The following is a 23,963-nucleotide window of genomic DNA, read 5'->3' on the forward strand; positions in this document are numbered from 1 at the left end:
TACTATGCGACTAAAGACTAGAAGGGGTGCTGTTACATGTATTATTTTATTATATTTACATATTAAGTTAGGGATTGATATTTGATGCATAAATTAAAAATTTTATAGAAAAATAATCACAAATAAACGAGTAATTAAGCATTGTTTAGGCACGTGCCGGTTTTTCTTTGATATGCCGAAAATCAGTGAACCGATTGACACGTGCCATATAACATAACAACTGCATGATTAAACAATCATAATCTTTTTATTTTCAGTAATTAACAATTGTATCGAAAAGATTAATGCTTAATATTTTATAATTAAATGTGTTGTTCTTATTTACAATGATTAAAAGGACAAATAATATTGCTTTTGTTTTATTTCTTTCCCGACAAAGTTATTTGCCATAGGTGCACGACTTTGATGTTCGCCAACTAAAAAGTTAGAGTGTTGTCAGCTTGTTAGGTTTATTCCCGATTGTCCCACTTTTTAAAATTTTAAAGTTCTGATTGTCCCACATGAAAAGTTCTGATTGTCCCACATTATTTTATGAAGAAAAATGTTCTTAGATAAACAATGTAACTGTTGTTTGTTTTGCTAAATAAACAAGAATTAATTTATTGCACATTTAATATTAATTTTATAGAAGTATAAAAAAAAATGTTTTTTAAATCCTAGGATTAATGCACTTTTGATTAAAAAAAATTTATTTCTGATTTATGAAATATATCTACAATGTAACGTTATTTATAAAACAAATTTCAATACCGTAATTTTAATTACATTTTCTCTATAAAGTTTTTGAATAAATAATGCATGCAATTTAAAAAAAAAAGGTATAAACTCATTTACATTCTACACTTTACACGAACTTGTTGATGGAGAGATTTTTCCAGAAGTCTTTACAATTTTACTAGGGAAGTCAGAGGACATGAATACAACATTCTCTGCACTATTGAAGACTGCTAACACCCAACGTCAGATTCACCTGAACCCAACAACTTTTTTTGATAACGAAGCTGTTGTCTAGAATTCTGCCAGATCAGCCTTTCTAAGAATCAATATCAAAGGTTGTTTTTCCAATATTCCCAGTGTCTTTGCCATAAAGTGCCGTCAACAGGACTCGTCACCAACTATAAAGAAGAACCAGACTTCCATAAAAAAAAAGATGTGGTATAATTGCCAATGAGACAACTCTCCAAAAAAGACTAAATGACACAGAAATTAACAACTATAGGTCACAATACGGCCTTAAACAATGTGCAAAGCCCATACAGCAGAGTCAGCTTTAAAGGTCCCATATGAAAAATGTAAAAAAATTCAAACTAGAAAAACTAACGACCTAATTTATGTACAAAATAATGAACGAAAAACAAATGTGTTACACAGTAACAAACAACAACCACTGAATTATAGGCTCCTGACTTGGGACAGACACATACAGAACGTGGCGGGGTTAAACTTATTTGAAGGCGCCAATCCTCCCACTAACCTGGGACAGTGTTGTAACAGTACAGCATAAGAATAAACTAAAAAAAATAAGTTGAAAAAGGCTTATCTCATCAGATGGGTACAGACAGAAATACATCTAACAAATCACAGAGTGGACATGGACGTGGACGGCTACTTATACATCCCCACAACAAAGACACTAAGTACAGATCTTAGAGTACTCGCAGTTACTGACAGCTAGTTCAAAGCCAATAAAAACTAATTAAAAAAATCATGCATCTAAGGCTAAAATTATATGATTTCATATTACATTCCATGTTTGATGATACTTCAATTGTACCTACTACATGTATGTGCAAAATATAATATGTAAGTATTATTATTTGTTCATGGTTTTTTTCATATTTTATAAGTTACAGTGATTAGTAACCTGTAATTAACTGATACAGACTATAAAAACAAATTAATCACTATCAAAACAATTCCCAATTGTCCCACATTTAAACTTCCCAATTGTCCCACATTTAAACTTCCCAATTGTCCCACATTTAAACTTCCCAATTGTCCCACAAACATATTCCCGATTGTCCCACAAAATTTCATTACTTTTTTACCTGTAATTTCAAAAAGTGGGACAATCGGGAAGACACCGCTTGTTAAATGATTATGTAAGAGATACCAAGACAAAAGGAATAGATATATTTATAAGTTTTTTGTTTTTATTTTAATTCCGACAAAGATGGGTGTAAATACAAATGGTTTCACTAAAAAATATGATTAAATTCTGAAAAAACTATAAAACCTGGTGTTGGCTTTTCCACTTTCTATTACTGCTTCATACTTAGTACGAATTACGATTGAATTGAAAAAAAATAATCCTTGGGTAACAGCACCCCATCTAGTCCTTAGTGGCATATTATAAGTCCTTGGTGCACTAAGGACTCCTTAGCAGTGTTTAGACGCACCCGGGGGGGGGGGATCCGGGGGTTAGTACACCCTTTTTTGACGATCAATGCTTTTGAATGGGGACATATTGTTGAACCCTAACACTCCTATTTTATCCTTGGTTGGAACCCCCTTTTAAAAATGGCTCGATCCGCCCCTGTGTCTAAAAATTCTAAATATGAAGTACTTATGTAAAAGATGTAGAAGTCAAATGTGTTATACTATTGCACGAGGAGAGGGATTTTGATTGTCTGTACTCTGACAGAACCTAAAAATTTGTAGTATTCATTTCTGTCAAATTAAATTTTCATTAAATATTTGAAGTGTATGGGCCACATAGCCGGGGGGGGGGGGGGGGGGGGGGGGGGTCTTGGCTACAAGTATATATGATTTCATACTATATTAGCAAACACAAATAAGGTTAAATTCGAAAAAAATATAGAAACAGACGGAATGTTACAATCAAGGACAGGAAAATCTGTCCCGTTGGACGTAAACTATGATATAAGTTTGACCGGACTATTTGTACTGTGAAGTGCGAAATAAGTTTTTATACAACATTTTATTATTTCAAGTGTTTTACTCTATTTAACGGAAGCGTATTAGCGCCATACAACTTTTTTTTTAATATTTCTTCCTATGTTTGCGTTATAACGCAAACCTTTGCGATATAACGCAAACCTTTGCGTTATAACGCAAACATTTGCGATATTACGCAAACCTTTGCGAAATAACGCAAACCTTTGCGTTATAACGCAAACCTTTGCAAAATAACGCAAACCTTTTGAGTTATAACGCAAACATCTTGATTTCAATTATTCATTAAGTTTTGTATATATGTCCGTCGTCATTAATTTCGGTTGTGATTTACTAGTAGATAGGAAAAGAACCATAACTACAAGGTCAACTCATTATAATAAATTTGCATAGGAATAATGGAATACTTGAAGTGCAATTATACATAAATTAAGAATGATTTGTGCATCAGAAAAAGTATATAATTTCACAAGAAAATAGATATGGTATAGGCATATTCAAATTAAAAGAGCAAAACTAATGTCATACATTTGTGAAACTTTCAAGTCAAATAGACAAAATGATCTTTCTGCTTTAAAATGAATTATTAATAAAGAAACATTTTTTTTTTAAATTTTGATGCAAGATTTTTTTTAAATCTCAGAATATGATCAAGATTCTTTGATAGAAATTCATGGAATTTTTATTTCGATCTAGTGAAGTAACTTTAAGATACTTGGGTATAGCAATTTAAATGCAGAGAACATAATTTTAATAATAAAACATCTTCATTTTATTGCAAAAAGGTAGCTTGTTTGGATCTAACCAACCTTACACAATCCTCAAACGAGAGCTTACTTTGGAAGTATATTTATATTTGGCTATAGCTATATTAGCAGGGTGGATTTTTTATATTCTTCGATACAACTTCAATTTACTCAATTTTCTTTGTAATATATATACATGTATTATCAAGTATATAATTTGTGTGGCCCTGTATAGCTTGCTGTTCGGTGTGAACCAAGGCTCCGTGTTGAAGACCTTACTTTAACCTATATTAAATGGTTTGATAGAAATTGAGACTTGGATGGAGAGTTGTCACATTGCCATTCATACCACATCTTCTTATATCTATTATCCTCCTCATTATTAGTCAATGATATGTTCTAAATATTCAAGCATTTTTCTTTGTTATGAGTACAAAGGAGGATACATTTCAATGTATGCAGTCTCCTCCATTTAAAACTGCTGCTTCCTTTGATTCTTAATATAAGAAATAAGATATAAAAAAAATGGTTGCGTTATTTTGCAAAGGTTTGCGTTATTTCGCAAAGGTTTGCGTTATTTCGCAAACATAGGAAGATATATTAAAAAAAAAGTTGGGTGGCGCTTCCGTACTATTTTCATATTTTGCATATATTATTCTGGACTTTGTCGTAACTTTAGACATAAGTGTTTTACACAGATTAAGTGTCATAATCTTGGACAAAGGACTGAATTTCATTTAGTCTATTCATTTAATTATTTATGCTCTGTGACAGTTTGGACAATAATTTACATATACGTGTCGGACAATAATTACTCTTTTAATCTATTGTTATTTCTCTTTGGCATCTGTTAATCTTCTTAATCCTTTAATTGCTTGTGCTTATATATATATTGTTATTGTTTGTATGCTACATTACATTTAGTTTGGAGTTGCCAGACTGCTAAAATAAAAAGTTTAAGGAGCGAAATATTCCTTATGTTCTAAATCGGCAAACTTAAACGAACATAAATTATTTATGCAATAAAACTCACCACATGTATCAGAAATGAGCTCTCCTTGTGAGGGTAGCATACTTTTTATTAACCAATGTATAATATAAATCAAACAGTTCGTTTCAAAGTTCATTTTCAGCACATTACGGCTTAATCTCAGTCGTTATTAATTAGGTATAAAAACAGTCATACAGGCTCGATCACAGTCAGCCAACCATTAATACATACAAATATACACCAATCTACAAAACAAGAAATACAACTTAAATAAATCATTATAAGTAAAACATTACTTTCCACATAAAAACAGTAGATGGTCTTGATGATGGTGGGGGGTGAGGGGGGGGGGGGGCTTAATACAGGCAAGGCAGTAGTACGGCGTATGCTACTCAGCGTAAGGCAGAACTTCGAATAATAACATTATAAATTACATTTAATTTATATCAAACAGCAAGCACGAGAAACACGAGCCAAAATCATACGATACATAGAATACCTGTTTTAAATTCGCAATGCGACGAATTTCATCCAATGGAATACATTGTAAACATTACAGGTATTCTAAAAACATGTGTTGATGTAAACAAACACACGTGTTTTACCAAAACATATACATGTGCTTCCGTATTATTATTAAATATATTTCTTGATTTAATATAGTCGGAACGCCATTTTACCCGGCTATATCAATATCACTATGAGAAGTTTCAATACCAAGGTCTAAAATGTACAATAAACATAAATATAAATTTGGGGAGTCCGATACATTTTCCTGAATTTTCCTTCATTGGGAACGCTAAAAACCAATTACGATTTCCTCATCAATTATCGGAAGAAATTTAAATTTTAATAATTTTGAATCAGAGACATATATATGTCTCTGGTTGAATTAAGTGGAAGCGTGAGATTAGGCCGTGGATGAATCATATGTGTTGACATATATATTTTATCTTGTTTTTGAAAAGTACCTTTGCCAATGCTATCCGTTATGGTGTTGTCTGAAAAAAATTACTTCGTCAAATTGCAAGTCAAAAGTTTTCACAATGTCTTATAACTTAAATTTCCTTTGGTCAACACTGGTGCAGACTGGTGCAGTTTTTTGGTTTATTCGCCAACTATTTGAACTATGAACATCTTCATTCTTTTGTCTATATTAGAGACGTATATGTCTCTGCAGACATTCAACGGAATTGGCCGCAACAATATTTATATTTTGACTGAAAGGGGATGTGTATTATCATGTTTTTTTTCCATTATTATTATTAAATGGGGACTCGCACATTAATTAATCAAGGGGAATTTTAGTTCATAACATTTTAGATTTGACTCCATTAAAGTAGTACTATCCTATCTTTATAATTGCGTTGTTTCATGATGTGATGAATAAATTCGATCATATATATATATACTGTTCATATTCGCCGGAATCTCTTCAAGACGATCAGTATTAGAACATTAAACGATTGATTGTGTTGTGTACAGGCACTTTGAAAATTACTAATCGGTTTTCCCGCCAAATTACACTAATGACTGGACCGAATGACAGGACCAAAATGAAAAATGCTAATAACTTTTTTATTTCTCAAAGGATTTATCTCAAATTTGAAATTTAATAAGACTTTACCATTTAATACATAAATTAAAAAAAAAAAAAAAAAGCTTGCGAAAACGTGACTTGACCTACGCTGACAATGACAGAACCAACCTCGACAATGACAGGACCAAATGAAAATGCTAATAACTTTTTTATTCACACAAGGATTTGTCTCAAATTTGAAATTTAATACGATTTCACCTTTTAATATAAATATAAGAAAAATGTTAAAAAAAAAAATATTAAAAGCCTGCGAAAATGTGACCCGACTAACGTTGACAATGACCTGACCAACATCGGCGATGACAGGACCAAATGAAAATGCTAATAACTTTTTTAATTTTCAAAGGATTTATCTTAAATTTCAAATATAATAAGATATCATCATTTAAAACATAAATATGCGAGAATAAAAAAACGAAATTTGTTTTTAAAGCTTACGAAAACACGACCCGACAAACGTTGACAATGACCTGACAAACATCGGCAATGACCTGACCGATGAAAAGTCCTAATTTCTTTGTTATTTTACTTACAAAATTTGTAAATGGTCAAATGTTGATCCATAGTTAATAAGATATTACAAAAAAAATCGGGGACATTTTTTTGGGGGGATAAAAAACTTGACCTGACCAACGTTGACTGCCCACGGTGTCCTGATCGTTGTACGTACTGATACGGGGAAACTACTTTATACTTATTGATATGTGAATGATTTGCTTCAAATTTATAAAAACATTAAGATTAAACAGTTAAGTTTATTATCAAATAAAAAAAAAACGGTGGAAAAAACAGTTTAGGAGTAAAAAAAAACGTGACCTTACCAATGCACACGTTGTCCAAACTAATCTAATTATCAGCTTATTGTGATTAGATTTGATTAGATTACTGGCTTATTAATCCAATTAATATCAATATACATTCAATGTAATCAGCTACTGATTAGTAGGATAATTGGTGATCATTGTCTCAATAAAAGAATAAAGGAAATTTGGTCAGCTTTTATAATTTGAGGAAACTTAAATAAAAGAACTCATATAGTTATAAATGAATGGCCTTTTTTCCCCTTTCGTAAGATTGGTACTGTGACGAGCACCGCGTTATTTGAACTTTTTATTGTATTTATAGTAGTATATTGTATTTAACTGTGTAGTTTTAAATATTTTCATAACAGTAAATAATTGTTTCCGCGGACTGCTTGAAGTATGACCGAGCCTTGTGCAGGATATCTTTCTTAGTTTTAAATTTTCCCGAAAGTCAATAAATTTTTCGTTTGTTAATATGTTTGATAATCGTTTACATGCATTACCTTTCAGTTATTTTTATAGGTAGGATAATTTCTATCACATAATTTTGATTTCTAATGCTTTCAAACATAGACGTAGTTTTTATACGACCGCAAAATAATTTTGCGGTTGTATATTGGTATGACGTTGGCGTCGTCGTCGTCGTCGTCGTCGTCGTCGTCCGAAGACACATTGGTTTTCGTACTCTAACTTTAGTTTAAGTGAATGGATCTCTATGAAATTTTACCATAAGGTTCAATACCACAAAAGGAAGGTGGGGATTGATTTTGGGGGTTATGGTACCAACAGTTAAGGAATTAGGGGCCAAAAATAAGCATTTTTGTAACTTCCAGACATTACTTGTGTGTTAGTGTATAGATCTCTCTGACATTGTACCACAAGGTTCCATATCACAAAGGGAATGCTGGGATTAATTTTGGGGGTAATTGCCTCCAAATTTAGGAATAAGGGGCCAAAAAGGGGAAAAAAACAAGCATTTTTCTAGTTTCCAGACAATAACTTGTGTGTAAGTCTATGGATCTTTATGAAATTGTACTTCAAGGTTCCATATCACAAAGAGAAAGCTGGAATTGAGTTTTGGGGTAATTGCCCAAAATGTTTAGGAATAAGGGGCCAAAAAGGGGCCAAAAATAAGCACTTTTCTAGTTTCCAGACAATAACTTGTGTTCAAGTGTATGGATCTCTCTGAAATTGTACTGCAAGGAACAATACCACAAAGGGAAGGCTGGGATTGATTTTGGGGGTAATTCCCTCAAAAATTTAGGAATTAGGGGCCATAAAGGGGTAAAAAAAACAAGCATTTTTCTAGTTTCAGGACAATAACTTGTGTGTAAGTGTATGGATCTTTATGAAATTGTACTGCAAGGTTCCATATCACAAAGGGAAAGCTGGGTTTGAGTTTGGGGGTAATTGCCCTAAACGTTTAGGAATTTGGGGCAAAAAATAAGCATATTTCTATAGTTTCCAGACAATAACTTGTGTTCAAGTGTATGGATCTCTCTGAAATTGTACTGCAAGGTACCATACCACAAAGGGAAGACTGGGATTGAGTTTGGGGGTGATGAATCATAAGGGGGTTCAAAAAATTTGGGGGGATTCTTTTTCCCTTTTTTTTCTTTAAAATTTTCCATTTTAAATTGGTTATTTCTGATTTATATATAAAAGCAAATAATAATGATATGGTTTGAATAGGTAAATTAATAATTTTTAAGTTCTTAGACCACATTCATTCTGTGTCAGAAACCTATGCTGTGTCAAATATTTAATTACAATCCAAATTCAGTGCTGTATCAAGCTTGAATGTTGTGTCCATACTTGCCCCAACTGTTCAGGGTTCGACCTCTGCGGTCGTATCAAGCTGCGCCCCAGCGGAGCATTTTATTTTTATTGTGATCTATACATTTATTAAAAGTTTTACTTTTTTATTTGTTCTTTTACAAGTACATATTTAATGATCTATTTGCATGTTTAATCATACTTATTTTTCTTTATTTCAGGGTGGGGTACACTGCTAGCTATAGGTCCTCGTCCTGTACTCTGGGATGACTAAATTGTGTCATGCAGAATGCTAGCGAAACAGTTTGAATTATTTTACAGAATCAGTATATAGATTATACACAAATTTGATATTGGAATTAAACGCTACCTGACTTATATCATAGATATAATAGCCATAGATAAAGTACTCAGAATATATCACACTGAGCCCCATGTAGTTTCCTTTGAAATATCAAACGCACGGCACGGCGCGAAGTGACCTGTGATGTAGATGATATCTGCCGACATCCTCCCAATAGACTAATTTCTTATCATAATTATATTTAAATTATCGGGCACGCGTCTTATCAGCTGATAATCAATATGCGTTACCTGTCTCAAGTAAAAATATGCCGCGAGGCGGTAGCAATGAAAAGCGTCTGGTTGTAAAAACTGTTCGGATTGTAATTTATTTGGAGAAAATCGGTCAACAAATAAAAAGGTTATGCTGTTGTTGAAATAATAGAATAGAGAAATTATGGAAAATGGACTTAACAGGCACGTAAAATTAAATTGCCATAGCACTTGCATCGGTTGCACTCGGGAAATAAGACCTGTATGATTGACAAGAGGAGACATATCAACTACTGATGGTATACGTGGTTAAGAGGTCGAACCTGGTCGAATTTTTCTATGGCGAGTTAAAGACAATTCTTTTCTATCGAGATTCAAAACAGTATAATCACATTTTAAACCAGAAAAACGAAATTATAATATTTTAGAACACAAAAAAAAGTGTTGAAACTTTCTGTCGTAACGGTAACACGAAGTTTTTGAAAAATAAAGAGAAAAAAATGAATACATTATAAATTTTAAAACGCCGTTTGGTGAAGAAAACGTAAGTGGTGGACATACTGAATACATTAAATAATTGGGAAATAGCACAATTATCATGTCTCTGATTTTTTTCTTTTATATATATAATACTTTTCCGCTTACATTTTTGTTGTTGCTTGTTTTGCAATTAAATAGCGGATGGTTTAATCTGATTGTCGATTTCATTTTTGAAGTAAACAATATATATCCTTCTTAGAATTGTGTTAGGGGTGTTATTCTTTCTATAAATACGGCTATATAACCCTCCGTAAGTCTGCCCGTTTAGTTGTCAACGTACTTTTTATGTACTTTATTTTTATAACTTCTTTGGTTTGGTATGAAACTAGTTGTGTATTTTCTATTACTGTGATTTATTATATGATCGTTGATTTCACAACGTTCGGTGGAAAATATTTGATGAATATTCAGGACTTATAAGAACAATGTAATTATACATCGATCACCTTGACTTGTATTTTAAGCACGTATATAAACATTCCAAAAAAAAAATGATGTACCGGAAGATAACGATAACTACCGAACTTGTCCGAAGAATGACATATTACTCTCCCGATTCACAATTTATTAGATATCGATAGACGGCAATTGCCAATGAAGGCTAATTAACACCAAGCGTGACATGTATATAATAAGAGGGTGATAAAATTTCGGCAAATATCATCTGCTTTTGATGTGGGTTCAGTACTTTATCTATGGCTATTATATCTATGCTTATATTCTCTACTAGATGTCCATTGATCATAATTGAATTGGTGAAGTCCGTTTTCTAATTACAATAAGCTGATAATTTAATTTAGATTAGTCTGGACGAATTGAATAATTAGAACATTGATGATCAAGATGAGTTTTTTTTTAAAGTTTTTATATTTGATAAAATGAATGATTAAATTTAAATCTTAATATTTCTGTAAATTGGAAGCAAATACTATTACATATAAATAGGTATATAGTCATATTTCCTGGTCATGATAACGGTCAGGACAGTCAACGTACGTTGGTCAGGTCAAGTTTTTTACCAAATTTTTTTTTTTTCGGATTTTTTAGTAATATCTTATTAACTATGGTTCAACATTTAATCATTTACAAATTTTGTAATTAAAATAACAAAGACATTATAGGACTTTTCATCAGTCAGGTCATCGTCAACGTTGGTCAGGTCACATTTTCGCAAGCTTTAAATATTTGTTTTCTCTATTTTTTCTTATATTTATGTATCAAATGGTGAAATCTTATTATATTTCAAATTTGAGAAAAGTCCTTTGAGAAATAAAAAACTTATTAGCATTTTCATTTGGTCCTGTCATTGTCAGCGTTGGTCAGGTCACGTTTTCGCAAGCTTTTAAAAAAAAAATCTTTAATTTTTTTTTGTAATTTATGTAATAAATCCTTTGAGAAATAAAAAAAAATTATTAGCATTTTTCATTTTGGTCCTGTCATTGTCCTGTCATTCGGTCCAGTCATTAGTGTAACCCCGCCAAATGTCAAAATTGACAAATTGGAGTTGTCTTCCGTGTGAACTTCCGTCGTCTGTCATATGATCTCCCTTGAACGATTAACACACGATGCACCATCTCAAAGTTTAAATGATGTTACTGCTGAATTGAAGAAATGTCATTTATAAATTTCTTAGAGGATAATGTCTGGGTAAATAATAGATCCACACAATTCCATAAATCTCGAGGAAAAAAGTTTGAACGAAACTTAAGTCATAAACATATACAACTACAAGGTTCATGTGGACCCTTTGGCTAAAATTGCTCCTATTTCACCTCAAAATTTACTCTGAGTCTCAATACAGACTAACCTATGTATCTTGAAGAAAAGTTTTAAGGCATATCATGCCCTAGATAAATAAAATTCAAATGCATTTTATGTTTTAGAAAATTCAAAACTTAACTGGATTTTGCTGTGCACTATTTTTGTCCCTGCAGAAGAGGATAAATTTAACAAACAGTTGAGTTTCACTTGATATGGTCCACTCAAGTAAACAGTTTAAATCACCAATTATTGTCAGGTATCTATTGTCCATCTATGAGGGTTGTAATGACTAATGGGGATACTTTCATGACGAACAATTGTAAAAAATCTTGCCAATGATTATCGGTAATTTTTGGTGCATGACAATAAAATGAACCTTTTCTTTGTGACGATAAAAAAAAAATCAACTTATTTTAACAAATCACATTAAATTCTTTCCTAAACTAAAGGTAACAGTTAAATATTTCATACCTCTGACGAATTATGATAAGGATATTTTGATGAATCACGATAAAATTTTAACCAATTTGACGCTATCGGTTGCCAAAAAGACTGTTTGACGCCTGACGGCAATCAATACAGTTCACTTCAATATTTCCTTAGGGAAGTTCTCAAACCTCTTTCCCAACTTTATTTATTTTGGCCCCTTCTGGAGGAATGAAAAAAAGTGCACTGCAAAATCCAGTTAAAATGTGTATGAGTATTATTTATCTAGAGCATGCTATGCCTTAACATATTTCCAGATACTCCCGAGGTTTATCTGTACTCAGAGTAAATTTTGGATGAAAATGCAGCCATTTTAGTCAAAGGGTCCACATGAACCTTAAACAGTTAAAATAGAGAAAATCACCTCCATATACTACCCAACTATTAAAGATTCCTGACATTTAAAAAATTAACCCCATAGCATTTTAATATCACATATTTACAATAACAGGAGATGCAATTTATCATACATCAATGAGATAGCTATCCAAGAACACAAAAAATAGAAAAACATTCAGCTGTTATAATTTGTCACTGTCAGTCAGGGGTACTACTTGTACAAGTAATCTTTATTTACTTGAAGAAGTAAATAAAATATACTTATACAAGTTAATTATATTGTTTGAATAATCTCCCCTTAATTTTCTAAAAAAAATTACTTGTATTTAAGTAAATTTTTTTTACAATCCCACAAAAATTCTCAAGTTTTGAGATGTAAAATCATGCCTTTAACAATTTTTCTCAGGTTAGCTCATAATTTTGGATAAGAGTTCAATGTTTCATCTCATTAATTCAACAAAGAAACTGATTGAGCAAAGATCTTAAGTATTTGCGCAAGGCCTTCAAAAATTGCTCCTTGGGGGCTTGTAAATGAGCAGTGTTCTAAAGATAACAGACAAATGAGATTTTCATTGTCCATGAAATTACACTTAAATGAATAGTAAAGACATCTACAAAGGACAGACAATTCAAAATTCTGTTAGAGCAAAGAAGTTCTAAGAATTCAAGAAAAGAAGATAGGATGACTTTTTTACTTGTATAAGTAAAAAAATCTGAATGTCTAAGGGACATAACTAGGCCAAAAAATAATTTACTTATACAAGTAAATAAAATACACTTGTATAAGTATCCTACAAATTTACTTATATAAGTATATTATAATTACTTCTTCAAGTAAATAAAAATTACTTGTACAAGTAGTACCCCTGACTGACTGTTCAGTCAACATAAAGTCTTCAAGAATAGATAAACATGATAAATGATCTTTAAAAGAGGGGCGAAAGATACCTGAGAGGGACATTCAAACTCATAAATCGAAAATAAACTGACAACGCCATGGCTATAAAAGAAAAAGACAAACAATAGTACACAAAACACAACATAGAAAACTTAAGACTAAATTAAAATGCATACATGTTTTATAGATATATTTTTATAACAAATTCTTACCAAGTTTCCTCTGCTGTTATTGATTTTATTGTGTCTGTCTGCAATACATCATCTTTAGGGGGGAGAGGATGGGACTGCGGAAAGGCTTGACAGAGTTGAATAGAAATAATCAATAATCTTGCAAAAGACAGGGTGAAAATGTATACATTATAACACAAAATTCAGAAGTAATTGTGTACAAAAGTGAAAAAAATAGGCATGTGCCATAGCAGCAATTATAAATGAATATTCAATTCAATTTTGCACCCCCACCCTTCAGAATATCAAATGGTCTTCCCCCTTATTCAGAAAGTCATAGTCATGACAGTACAATGCATAATTGGTCTCAAAGTATGGGTGATGACGTTATCATAATTCCAGGCTATTTGGACCCCAGTTACAAAATCAAGACTTTTTTGCAAAGTTTTAAGTTGCCCTTCACAATTTTATGTCATTTTTAGCGACCTGTTGACCACTAATTTAGAGCCTTGGTGAATATCACATCAGCAAGAGTTAGTGTTGTTCCAATGATCGGAATTAGTTAGTAATCATTTGGTTGGGCTTGGCGATGTCTATAATCAATTGGGAATTTATTTAATCGATTTTCGTTATAGTTTCCGGAACCTTAGCATATCAACTTCTGGTCTGTTTCCAGTTTGCATTTTACATGCGCAGTCAAACAAATTGTAAAAGAATAATATCAGTAGATGACAATAACAATGTCAAACATCCTATGATCAAAGACATAAGCAATTTCTTTCTTTATAAACGTGGTAAAAGCATTGACTGTACAGATTGATCGTATTTTATTTAAAATAAATAACTTTTTATGAAATACTTTCTTTCAATTCTGGTAGTTGTTACTCGAGAGCGTACATCAAATCATTCAGTTTATCAACAAAATAAATTTGTTGCTACATCAGAACGTGGTGCAAATTGCCTTTTTGTTGCGTTAAAAACGTCATAATTCTTTCCAATTGCTTGTCAAACATAATTTATTTTTGTAAATTTTCCTGGTTTGTCCGCCATTATAATATATACAAATCACAGATCGGAAACAGATCAACTTTGAAACAATTCTATATTCTTACAATCATAAGTATAGACGCACGAATGACACAGCTGACAGAAGAATAATGATCACAAAAGTGAAAAATACACATACCACATGAATTACCAGACATTGGTTGGATCCCCTTAGTTGAATGTATATATTTCAATGCAAATGCATTGTTTTATTTATTGATTAATTTTAAATTGCTTAATACTTTATATATCTTTTTTTAATGAGAAGCATTCAGATTTTGATACAGCTATGTATTTAAAATTATAATGTGAATGATACCATTGAAATGAAGACATTTTAGTGTTATAGTTGTTATTATAAGACAAAATAAATTCAATTATAATTCTAATTGCTTCACTGTTTTAATTGCTAAATAAAATATGGAAAGGAAACAAAAGATCAAATATGAACATATAAAACTTTGCAATGATATGGAATATATGTATTTCAACCGATTATCCAACACTAGCAAGAGTTATATTTTATACTGTATCACTTTGTGGGTAATATTTTTTTTGGTTACTGAATCACTTTGCATGTACTGTGGTATTTTGAACAGATATATCATGTTAAGGAGGGGTATTTGCCAAAAATACCAGTCGAAAGAATGTTAAATTTCGCGAGCCGTAATGCGAGGGAAATTTATTCTTCAGACTGGTATTTTTCGCAAATACCCCTCAAGAACATGCTATATCTGTTTAATTACACCGAATGTTAACGTACAAAACTCATTGATGATCGTGTCATAAAACGCATTGATGATCGTGACATTACAAGCGTCCAGTCGGATAGAGTATTTTTTGGCAAATACCACGGCAGAGAGGGTAAAAAAGGCATATCCTTTTTGCATATACCCCGGTGCTGTTTAAAAATGAACGATATTCATTTGATAAAAGTAAATTGGTGAAAAATACACTGGCTATCAACCAATCAAAACCCAGGATTCTTACATAAGGTGTAATTATGCACCAAATCACCTTATGTGTACTGTTATATTTTGCATAGTCTTGTTTTCTTGGTCATCGATTTAAAATTATTTTACAGGTTCCAATAGTAGCTGGGGTTGTCCTTTTGATTGCTGTAGTTGTTATTATTTATTGCATCTGCACCAGATGTAGGTATGTTATATAATGAAGAGCAATCCCCTTTGGACACAATGTTAGAAATTACTGCTGGGTTGATGACTCCAACTGCATTTAAACAAGGACACCATTATTACAAAAATAGTTTATAGGCAAATTCAATAGAAAATCCTTTAAAAAGCCATTATTGCTACCAACAGTTGGGGAAATGATAGTTTTTGTATGGTTAAACTTACATGTCATACATTTATACATTATTTTTTTACCAACAAGAAACGTCTCCCAAGAAGGGACTGAATTTGAAGGAGTTCAATAAATGTGTTTATTTATTTATTTATTTTTTTTATTTCTGTAATTTCACATTTGTTTGAGATTTAAAATTTGATAATTTTTAGGTGATTTCTGTTTTCTATTATTGAGTCTTACAAAATGGTTAATAGTTTTCCTGCAATAGCTAGGTCTCATGATTGGTTCATCAAAAATGTGCATCAACGACTGAATCATACTCTGATTGGCCAATTTTATTGAATTTGCTATAGAAAATGATTTATTGACGAAATAGAAATGTGTAAGCTAGATTTGGTACTTTTCCATGTTTTCAACTTTCATTTGTTACCTGCTCATCAGACAAGTATGCTGCAGCTTAGATTAGAATGACTTTCACTTGTCCTTGACAATCGGACAACCTTAAATGGCAAACCCTGCAATTAAAATCTAACATATGAATAATTCATAAATGTTTAAAAAAAATTCTCTTTATAGACGATGTCATCGTTTTGACTACACAGCATTGAGGGATGAACAGTCGCTACCACAGAAAATCAGATTTGATAAGACTCAACAGGAAAATATTTTGAGAGGTTTGATTTCATATTGTTAGAAATTATAGATGAAATAAACAGCTATTCAGATTTTAAGTGTGTAAGGCTGTGTACCACCATCTTGGATTGTAAAATATCAATACACAATCAGGCTACTACCAAGGGGATGTTTAACAACCTTGTCTACCCATGAGGGTCTCGCACGGTCGGACAATCAGGCTATGTCTTTGCTTAAACATGTTAAATCTGCAAGTTTTGAAACTGATTGGCAATTATTGTTTAAAACTGTTTATTAAAATAGAGAAACATTCAAAGATTTATTGTACTATTCAAACTGTTTAAACAAAACTTAACATTTGCTTTTTTACGCTTCACTTTTTCAACCTAGCCATATAAGGGGATATAACTCTTATAGTAAAAATATTATAGAGGAATCTTAATGAAACTTTAATTTTGACTTGTAGCAAGAAAACAAGTTGGGTGACACCAATTTTTCCCTATATTTTTTCAAAGCATATTATAAGACCAAATCTTCATATTTTATTTTAAAATTCTATCGAAAGATTTCTTTTTTATTCTCAAAAAAGATTTTTTTTCATGAATAATCCATGCAAAATTGGGCAAATTTGCATGACTTGTAGCTTGAAAAATAGCATAGTGATCCAAACTTTTTATTATATTTTTGAAAAAACTATGGTGAAATCTATATTTGGCAAAGTAAAAGAAAATTCTATCTGAGAAATTATATAGTGATGATTTACCTTAGATATTTATTATTATTATTATTATTACAATTTTTCTATAGCGCTAAATCTAAAACAATATTACTCAAAGCGCTTTACATCACATGTTAAACGAAATATACACACAGACAGTGATAAAAATATAAAACATGAACACACAAAATAAATATTTAAGTGTTAAAACTTTTCTAGATAAAAGGATTAATAATGTGGAAATTTTTACAAAAAAGTGGAATATATATATCAATGAATCAAAATAAAATTATACTGAATAAAGTTGGTAAAATAAATAGCCAAAAAAGTCTAAAATAAGATTGCTATTAAAAATTATCAAATATAAGTTAAAAATTTGAAAACGTATTCAAAAGATGAAAAAGGAATATTACCATGTAAAAATATAATTACTGAAATGAAAAATATGTGTGCTACTAAAAACATACAATGTTCATATTATAAATGAAACATATCTCCAGTTAAAAGAAAGGTTCGATAAATCAAAAGCAGGCTAACGTCTATGGCACAATGTATCACAGAAACGAATTTAAGGAATTAAAAATGCTTGTCGAAAAAAGTGAGTTTTTAAGTTCTTTTTGAATACAGGCACCGACTTTGCATTTTGAAGTTTTTTTGGTAATGCATTCCAAAGGATGGCCGCTGCTTGATCAAATCTTCTATTGCCGTAGGTTTTGGTTCGCACAATAGGAGTTACGAGTGTTAAGTTGTTTTCAGACCTTAATGATCTTGATGGCCTGTATAAATTTACAAGTTCACTAAGATATAATGGCGCTTCATGTTTCACGGACTTGAATACATATAATAATATTTTGTATTGCACCCTGTATTGCACAGGCAGCCAGTGAAGAGACTCAAGTGTCAAAGTAATGTGTTCGTATTTCTTTTTTCTTGTAACCACTCAAGCAGCAGTGTTCTGAACCCTTTGTAGTCTCTGAATCATGTAAGCTGGTAGTCCATAGAGTAAAGCGTTGCCATAATCCAATCTAGAAATGATTAACGAATTGACCAGAGTTTTACATGCATCCTCGTTGATGTACGGACGTATGCGGCCTATATTTCGTATTTGATAAAAACATGATCTCGAAACTGAACTGACTTGTTGGTGCATTGACAGAGTCGTATCAAAATGAACACCCAGATTTTTAATACACTCAGAACTTGTAATGATGTTTCCTTTAAAGGTGAGATTGCAATCCTTCAAATCTTTCATTCATTTTTTCGGAGCAAATAGCATCAGTTCCGTTTTGTCCTCGTTCAGTTTAAGCATGTTTACACACATCCAGGAACTTATATCGGCCAAACAGTCCTCAATTCGATTCGATGTGTTTTTCCAGTTATCAAGAGGTTCGAAAACTAAATAGATCTGCGTATCATCGGCGTAGCATTGATAAGACATGTTGTGACGTCTACAGATTTCGCCGATCGGCTTCGAAAATATAGTATATAGCTTTGGGCCAAGCACGGAGCCCTGCGGCACACCGCAATTAAGACGAAATTCGTTGGAGTGGGCCGAGCCTACTGCTATACGCTGTGTCCTATCTCGGAGGTAAGAGAGTAACCAGTTCAGAGCAGAACCTGAGATTCCAAAAGCATATTCTAATCTAGCTTCGATAATGTTATGGTCAATCACATCAAACGCCGCAGAAAGGTCGAGCATCAATAAAACGGCACAACAGTTTTTGTCTAGCGCACTTGCAATGTCATGGTGAACTCGAAGTAACGTTGTTTCGGTTGAGTGTCCCGCACGATAGGCAGATTGAGCAGGGTCATGAAGAGTGTTTGACAATAGATGCTCTTTTAGACGACTTTCAATAACTTTTTCGAGAACTTTAGAATCGAAAGGAAGGTTCGAAACCGGGCGATAGTTTTTCAGTGTGTCTTTATCTAAACCGGGTTTCTTCAACAGAGGTCGCACAATAGCCTCTTTATACGATACTGGTACAGTAGAAGTTGATAATGACTTTTTTATGATCATCGTAATATTGCTGGCAATGCTGTTTACACAAGTTTTCAAAAGCGTAGTCGGGATTGGGTCGAGTTCACAAGATTTACTTGACGCTTTTAGAATTATTTTCGACACTTCATCAATTGACGCAGGGTGGAAGTCGGTGAGAGTGTTGCCTTCAAAACGTATATCTGCTCGTAGAGGGTCAATATCGTCGATAGAATTATTCGCCGAAAGTAAAGATATGTTCAGAAATGAGGTCTTTTTCAATAGAAAATGTATAATATTGCAAAATTGTACTAAAAAAGGATTGTTGGTGCACTTGATCTTTAGTCACACAAAATATTTAGAAAATTAGAAGTTTTATCTCTGGAATATTCTTTTGAAATGTATTAGAGGAAACAAATGTCAAACTGAATAAACACATAACAGAAACAAGAATTGAAAACTATTTTTTCAGAGGAGTATTTCAGACGTATTTTTAAAAACAAATATTGAGATAAATTTGGGTTGCTGAGCAAGCTATTCGAATATATTACCTAGGGAAAAGCTGTATGAATTACAAAATATTAAAGGAATGTTAAAAAATTGTGTACATAGCAAGCATCCTGAATACTTTTCTTCTGTATGTAATTTTATTCAATGAGAGCAAATTAATGTTACTTTGGTATTAGATTTAAGACTGTGTGTTCTAGAAATTCTGAAGATTTGTTCCTTCCAAAGAAATTTGTTTATAGCAAAAGTTTATTTCTTCCCACAGCTAAATGCTTAGTTATGCATTGAAAGATATATTATTTTGAATTGTAGATGAAGCATGGATGAGTTGTCAGTTTTATATGAGATCTAATCCACAATATGATTCAGTTCAAAGGATGGAAAATATTGGTAAGTCACAATTTAGCTGATGTGTTTTTTATGTTGCTTGCAAACCTGCCAACCCTCCCGTTTTGAGCGGGAGTTTCCCGCGCAAATAACTAAATTCCGGAAATATCTTGCTTGCCGGTCCACTTGTGCGTGGGAGTTTAAAAACTCCTGCTTTCGGATATTTAACCTAGAATGACCCGTGTTTGTAATTCTCTGGCTTTTTCATTACTGTCAATTGAAATAAATAAACAATCGGCGATCATTTGAAAACTTTGGTCAGTAGTTTTTATGTTCAATTTATAAGTAATCGAAATTCATTTCTGCTATGTCAACTCCAACAAGATAGAGGTCTTTGTGTGGACCAAGCGGCAGTGTAAAAAAGACGAAATAGATAGCTGCAAATCGAAATGTCAAGCAGAATTTGAATGAAAGATTTTTCAATTTTTACGACCAAGTTCACTTCAACACTTGACAATGAATCTTCATTTTGCACATCATGTTCAATCAACTTTTCAGTTTCTTCTGATGGTCTGTACGACGTTTGAAAGCATGCTTAGTGTGAGACTCACAACAAAATTCAAATATTGAAAGTATAATAGTCCAAGGAATTATTATACTTATTCTTATTCTTCTTATGAGACTCAGAGGTAATGAAAAAGGCAAAAAAAACAAAACTTTATAGATTATAACCATGAATTGAAGAAATAAAGTATATTTATTAACTCTTATTGGTGTTTTGTAGATAAATAAGTAAACAGGTCATATATTTAACTTGAAAATGTAGTTCGCGCAAAATCCCCCCTCAGCTATCATAGCTGGGGGTGGGATCTCACTCTTTAAAGGTTTCAGAGGTTGACAGGTTTGTTTGCTTGTATAGTTATCACCTTATAGATAAGAGTAGATGTGGGGTACACTTAGAACCTTTAAGCAAATAACTGGAGATCATAAGAAAGGCATCTGCACATCTTAAATACAGAAAAGAACTGCCATGGTATGGAGAGGTCTGAATCTCATAATACTTATGGCTGAATAAATTTTCGCATTGTGAGTTCTAATTTTCTTCTTATTTTTCAGGTTCTAGATTTGGTCGTCATTGGTTTAGTGTCAAAGACAGCATGAATAAAGAACAAGTTCTAACAATAACACAGTTGTGTTCTAACATACCAATACCATTCAGTTCATCAACAAGAAGAACATTGAAAGAATTGTTTTCAATATTAAAAGTAAAATATTCCTTTAAATTTTTGCGGTTGTATATTGGTATGACGTTGGCGTCGTCGACGTCGTTGTCATCGTCGTCCTGTGTCATCCAAAGACACATTGGTTTTCGCACTCTAACTTTTGTTTAAGTGAATGGATCTCTATGAAATTTTACCAAAAGGTTCAATACCACAAAAGGAAGGTTTTGGGGGTTATGGTACCAACAGTTAAGGAATTAGGGGCCAAAAAGGGGCCAAAAATAAGCATTTTTGTAACTTCCAGCCATAACTTGTGTGTTAGTGTATAGATCTCTCTGACATTGTACCACAAGGTTCCATATCACAAAGGGAATGCTGGGATTGATTTTGGGGGTAATTGCCTCAAAAAATTAGGAATTAGGGGCCAAAAAAGGGGCAAAAAACAAGCATTTTTCTAGTTTCATGACAATAACTTGTGTAAGTGTATGGATCTTTCTGAAATTGTACTACAAGGTTCCATATCACAAAGGGAAAGCTGGAATTGAGTTTGGGGGTAATTGCCCGAAACGTTTAGGAATAAGGGGCCAAAAAGGGGCCAAAAAACACATTTTTCTAGTTTCCAGACAATAACTTGTGTTCAAGTGTATGGATCTCTCTGAAATTGTACCAGAAGGTACCATACCACACAGGGAATGCTGGGATTGATTTTGGAGGTAATTGCCTCAAAAAATTAGGAATTAGGGGCCAAAAAGGGGCAAAAAACAAGTATTTTTCTAGTTTCATGACAATAACTTGTGTGTAAGTGTTTGGATATTTCTGAAATTGTACTACAAGGTTCCATATCACAAAGGGAAAGCTGGAATTGAGTTTGGGGGTAATTGCCCGAAACGTTTAGGAATTGGGGGCCAAAAAGGGGCCAAAAAACACATTTTTCTAGTTTCCAGACAATAACTTGTGTTCAAGTGTATGGATCTCTCTGAAATTGTACTGCAAGGTACCATACCACAAAGGGAAGGCTGGGATTGAATTTGGGGGTGATGAATCATTAGGGGGTTAAAAAAATTTGGGGGGGGGGGGGGAATCCTTTTTTTTTTTCCTTTTTTTTCTTTTTTTCCTTTTTTTTTTCTTTTAAAATTTTCCATTTTAAGTTGGTTATTTCTGATTTATATTTAAAAGCAAATAATAATGATATGGTAGGAGATACACACCAAACAGAATGTGTAAATTATTATTAATAAGTATTGTGCAATAGCAAGAAATTTTCAATTGCACAGTATTGCACAATAGCAAGAAATCTTCAATTGCACAGTATTGCGCAATAGCAAGTAATCTTCAATTGCACAGTATCGCGCAATAGCAAGAACTATCCAATAGCACAATATTGCGCAATAGCAAGAAATTGTCAATTGTGCAGTATTGCGCAATAGCAAGAAATATTCAATTGCACAGTATTGTGCAAAAGAAGATACTTCGAATAAATTGCTTATTTCTTGACCAATTTCAATGGGGTTTTATTCTTGAATTCTTGGGGTTCTTTAATATGCTGAATCTAACCGTGTATTAAGTTTTTGGATTTTTGGCCCTGTTTTTAAATTGGTCCACATTGAGGTCCAAAGGGTCCAAAATTAAACTTTGTTTGATTTCATCAAAAATTGAATTATTGGGGTTCTTTGATATGCCAAATCTAACCGTGTATTTAGATTCTTAATTTTTGGTTCCGTTTTCAAATTGGTCTACATTAAGGTCCAAAGGGTCCAAAATTAAACTAAGTTTGATTTTAACAAAAATTGAATTCTTAGGGTTCTTTGATATGCTGAATCTAAACATGTATTTAGATTTTTGATTATGGGCCCAGTTTTCAAGTTGGTCCAAATCGGGGTCCAAAATTAAACTTTGTTTGATTTCAACAAAAATTGAATATATGGGGTTCTTTGATATGCTGAATCTAACCATGTATTTAGATTTTTGATTTTTGGGCCCCGTTATCAACTTTGTCCACATTGAGGTCAAAAGGGTCCAAAATTAAACTTTGTTTGATTTCATCAAAAATTTAATTCTTGGGGTTCTTTGATATGCTGAATCTAACCATGTATTTAGATTTTGGATATTGGACCATAATAGGTGAATGTCCAATTTAAAATTTTTAAGTTCTTAAACCACATTCATTCTGTGTCAGAAACCTATGCTGTGTCAAATATTTAATCACAATCCAAATTCAGAGCTGTATCAAGCTTGAATGTTGTGTCCATACTTGCCCCAACTGTTCAGGGTTCGACCTCTGTGGTCGTATCAAGCTGTGCCCTACGGAGCATTTTATTATGTGTATGAATTTATAACTGTGTTTGTTCACTGAGAGGCCAATTTCGAACTGAAAATCTATTGTAGAGTTGGATATTGCACATTTTGTTGCATGAAATTGGTACTGGCAAATTCAGTAACAGGGGCTAATAATATCTATGTAGTATCAGTTTTGGTCATGGGTGAACTGGAAAGCTGCATGGTGACCTATAGTTGCTTAAATCTAAGTCATTTGAACTCTGGTGGATAGTTGTCATCCCATTGGCCATCTTACCACATCTTATTTTTATATCAAAAGAAATATGGTAATTTGTCGTCTCAGTGGCAATCATACTAGATTTTCTTATTT

At 32.4% G+C, this 23,963-nt stretch overlaps 1 protein-coding gene across 1 annotated transcript in view; it reads left to right on the forward strand.

The window, feature by feature from the left end:
- Positions 1-11,449: 11,449 nt before the first annotated feature.
- Positions 11,450-23,963, forward strand: part of LOC127717587 (slowpoke-binding protein-like) — a 47,593-nt gene continuing 35,079 nt past the window's right edge. The window contains exons 1-5 of the mRNA XM_052223294.1: positions 11,450-11,574; positions 15,713-15,786; positions 16,513-16,610; positions 20,082-20,159; positions 21,213-21,361. Coding sequence (XP_052079254.1) covers positions 11,539-11,574; positions 15,713-15,786; positions 16,513-16,610; positions 20,082-20,159; positions 21,213-21,361 — 435 coding nt within the window. The 5' untranslated portion in view covers positions 11,450-11,538. The remainder of the gene's footprint in view (positions 11,575-15,712; positions 15,787-16,512; positions 16,611-20,081; positions 20,160-21,212; positions 21,362-23,963) is intronic.

Source organism: Mytilus californianus, unplaced genomic scaffold (genome assembly GCF_021869535.1).
Source record: "Mytilus californianus isolate M0D057914Y unplaced genomic scaffold, xbMytCali1.0.p SCAF_1, whole genome shotgun sequence".
NCBI lineage: Eukaryota > Metazoa > Mollusca > Bivalvia > Mytilida > Mytilidae > Mytilus > Mytilus californianus.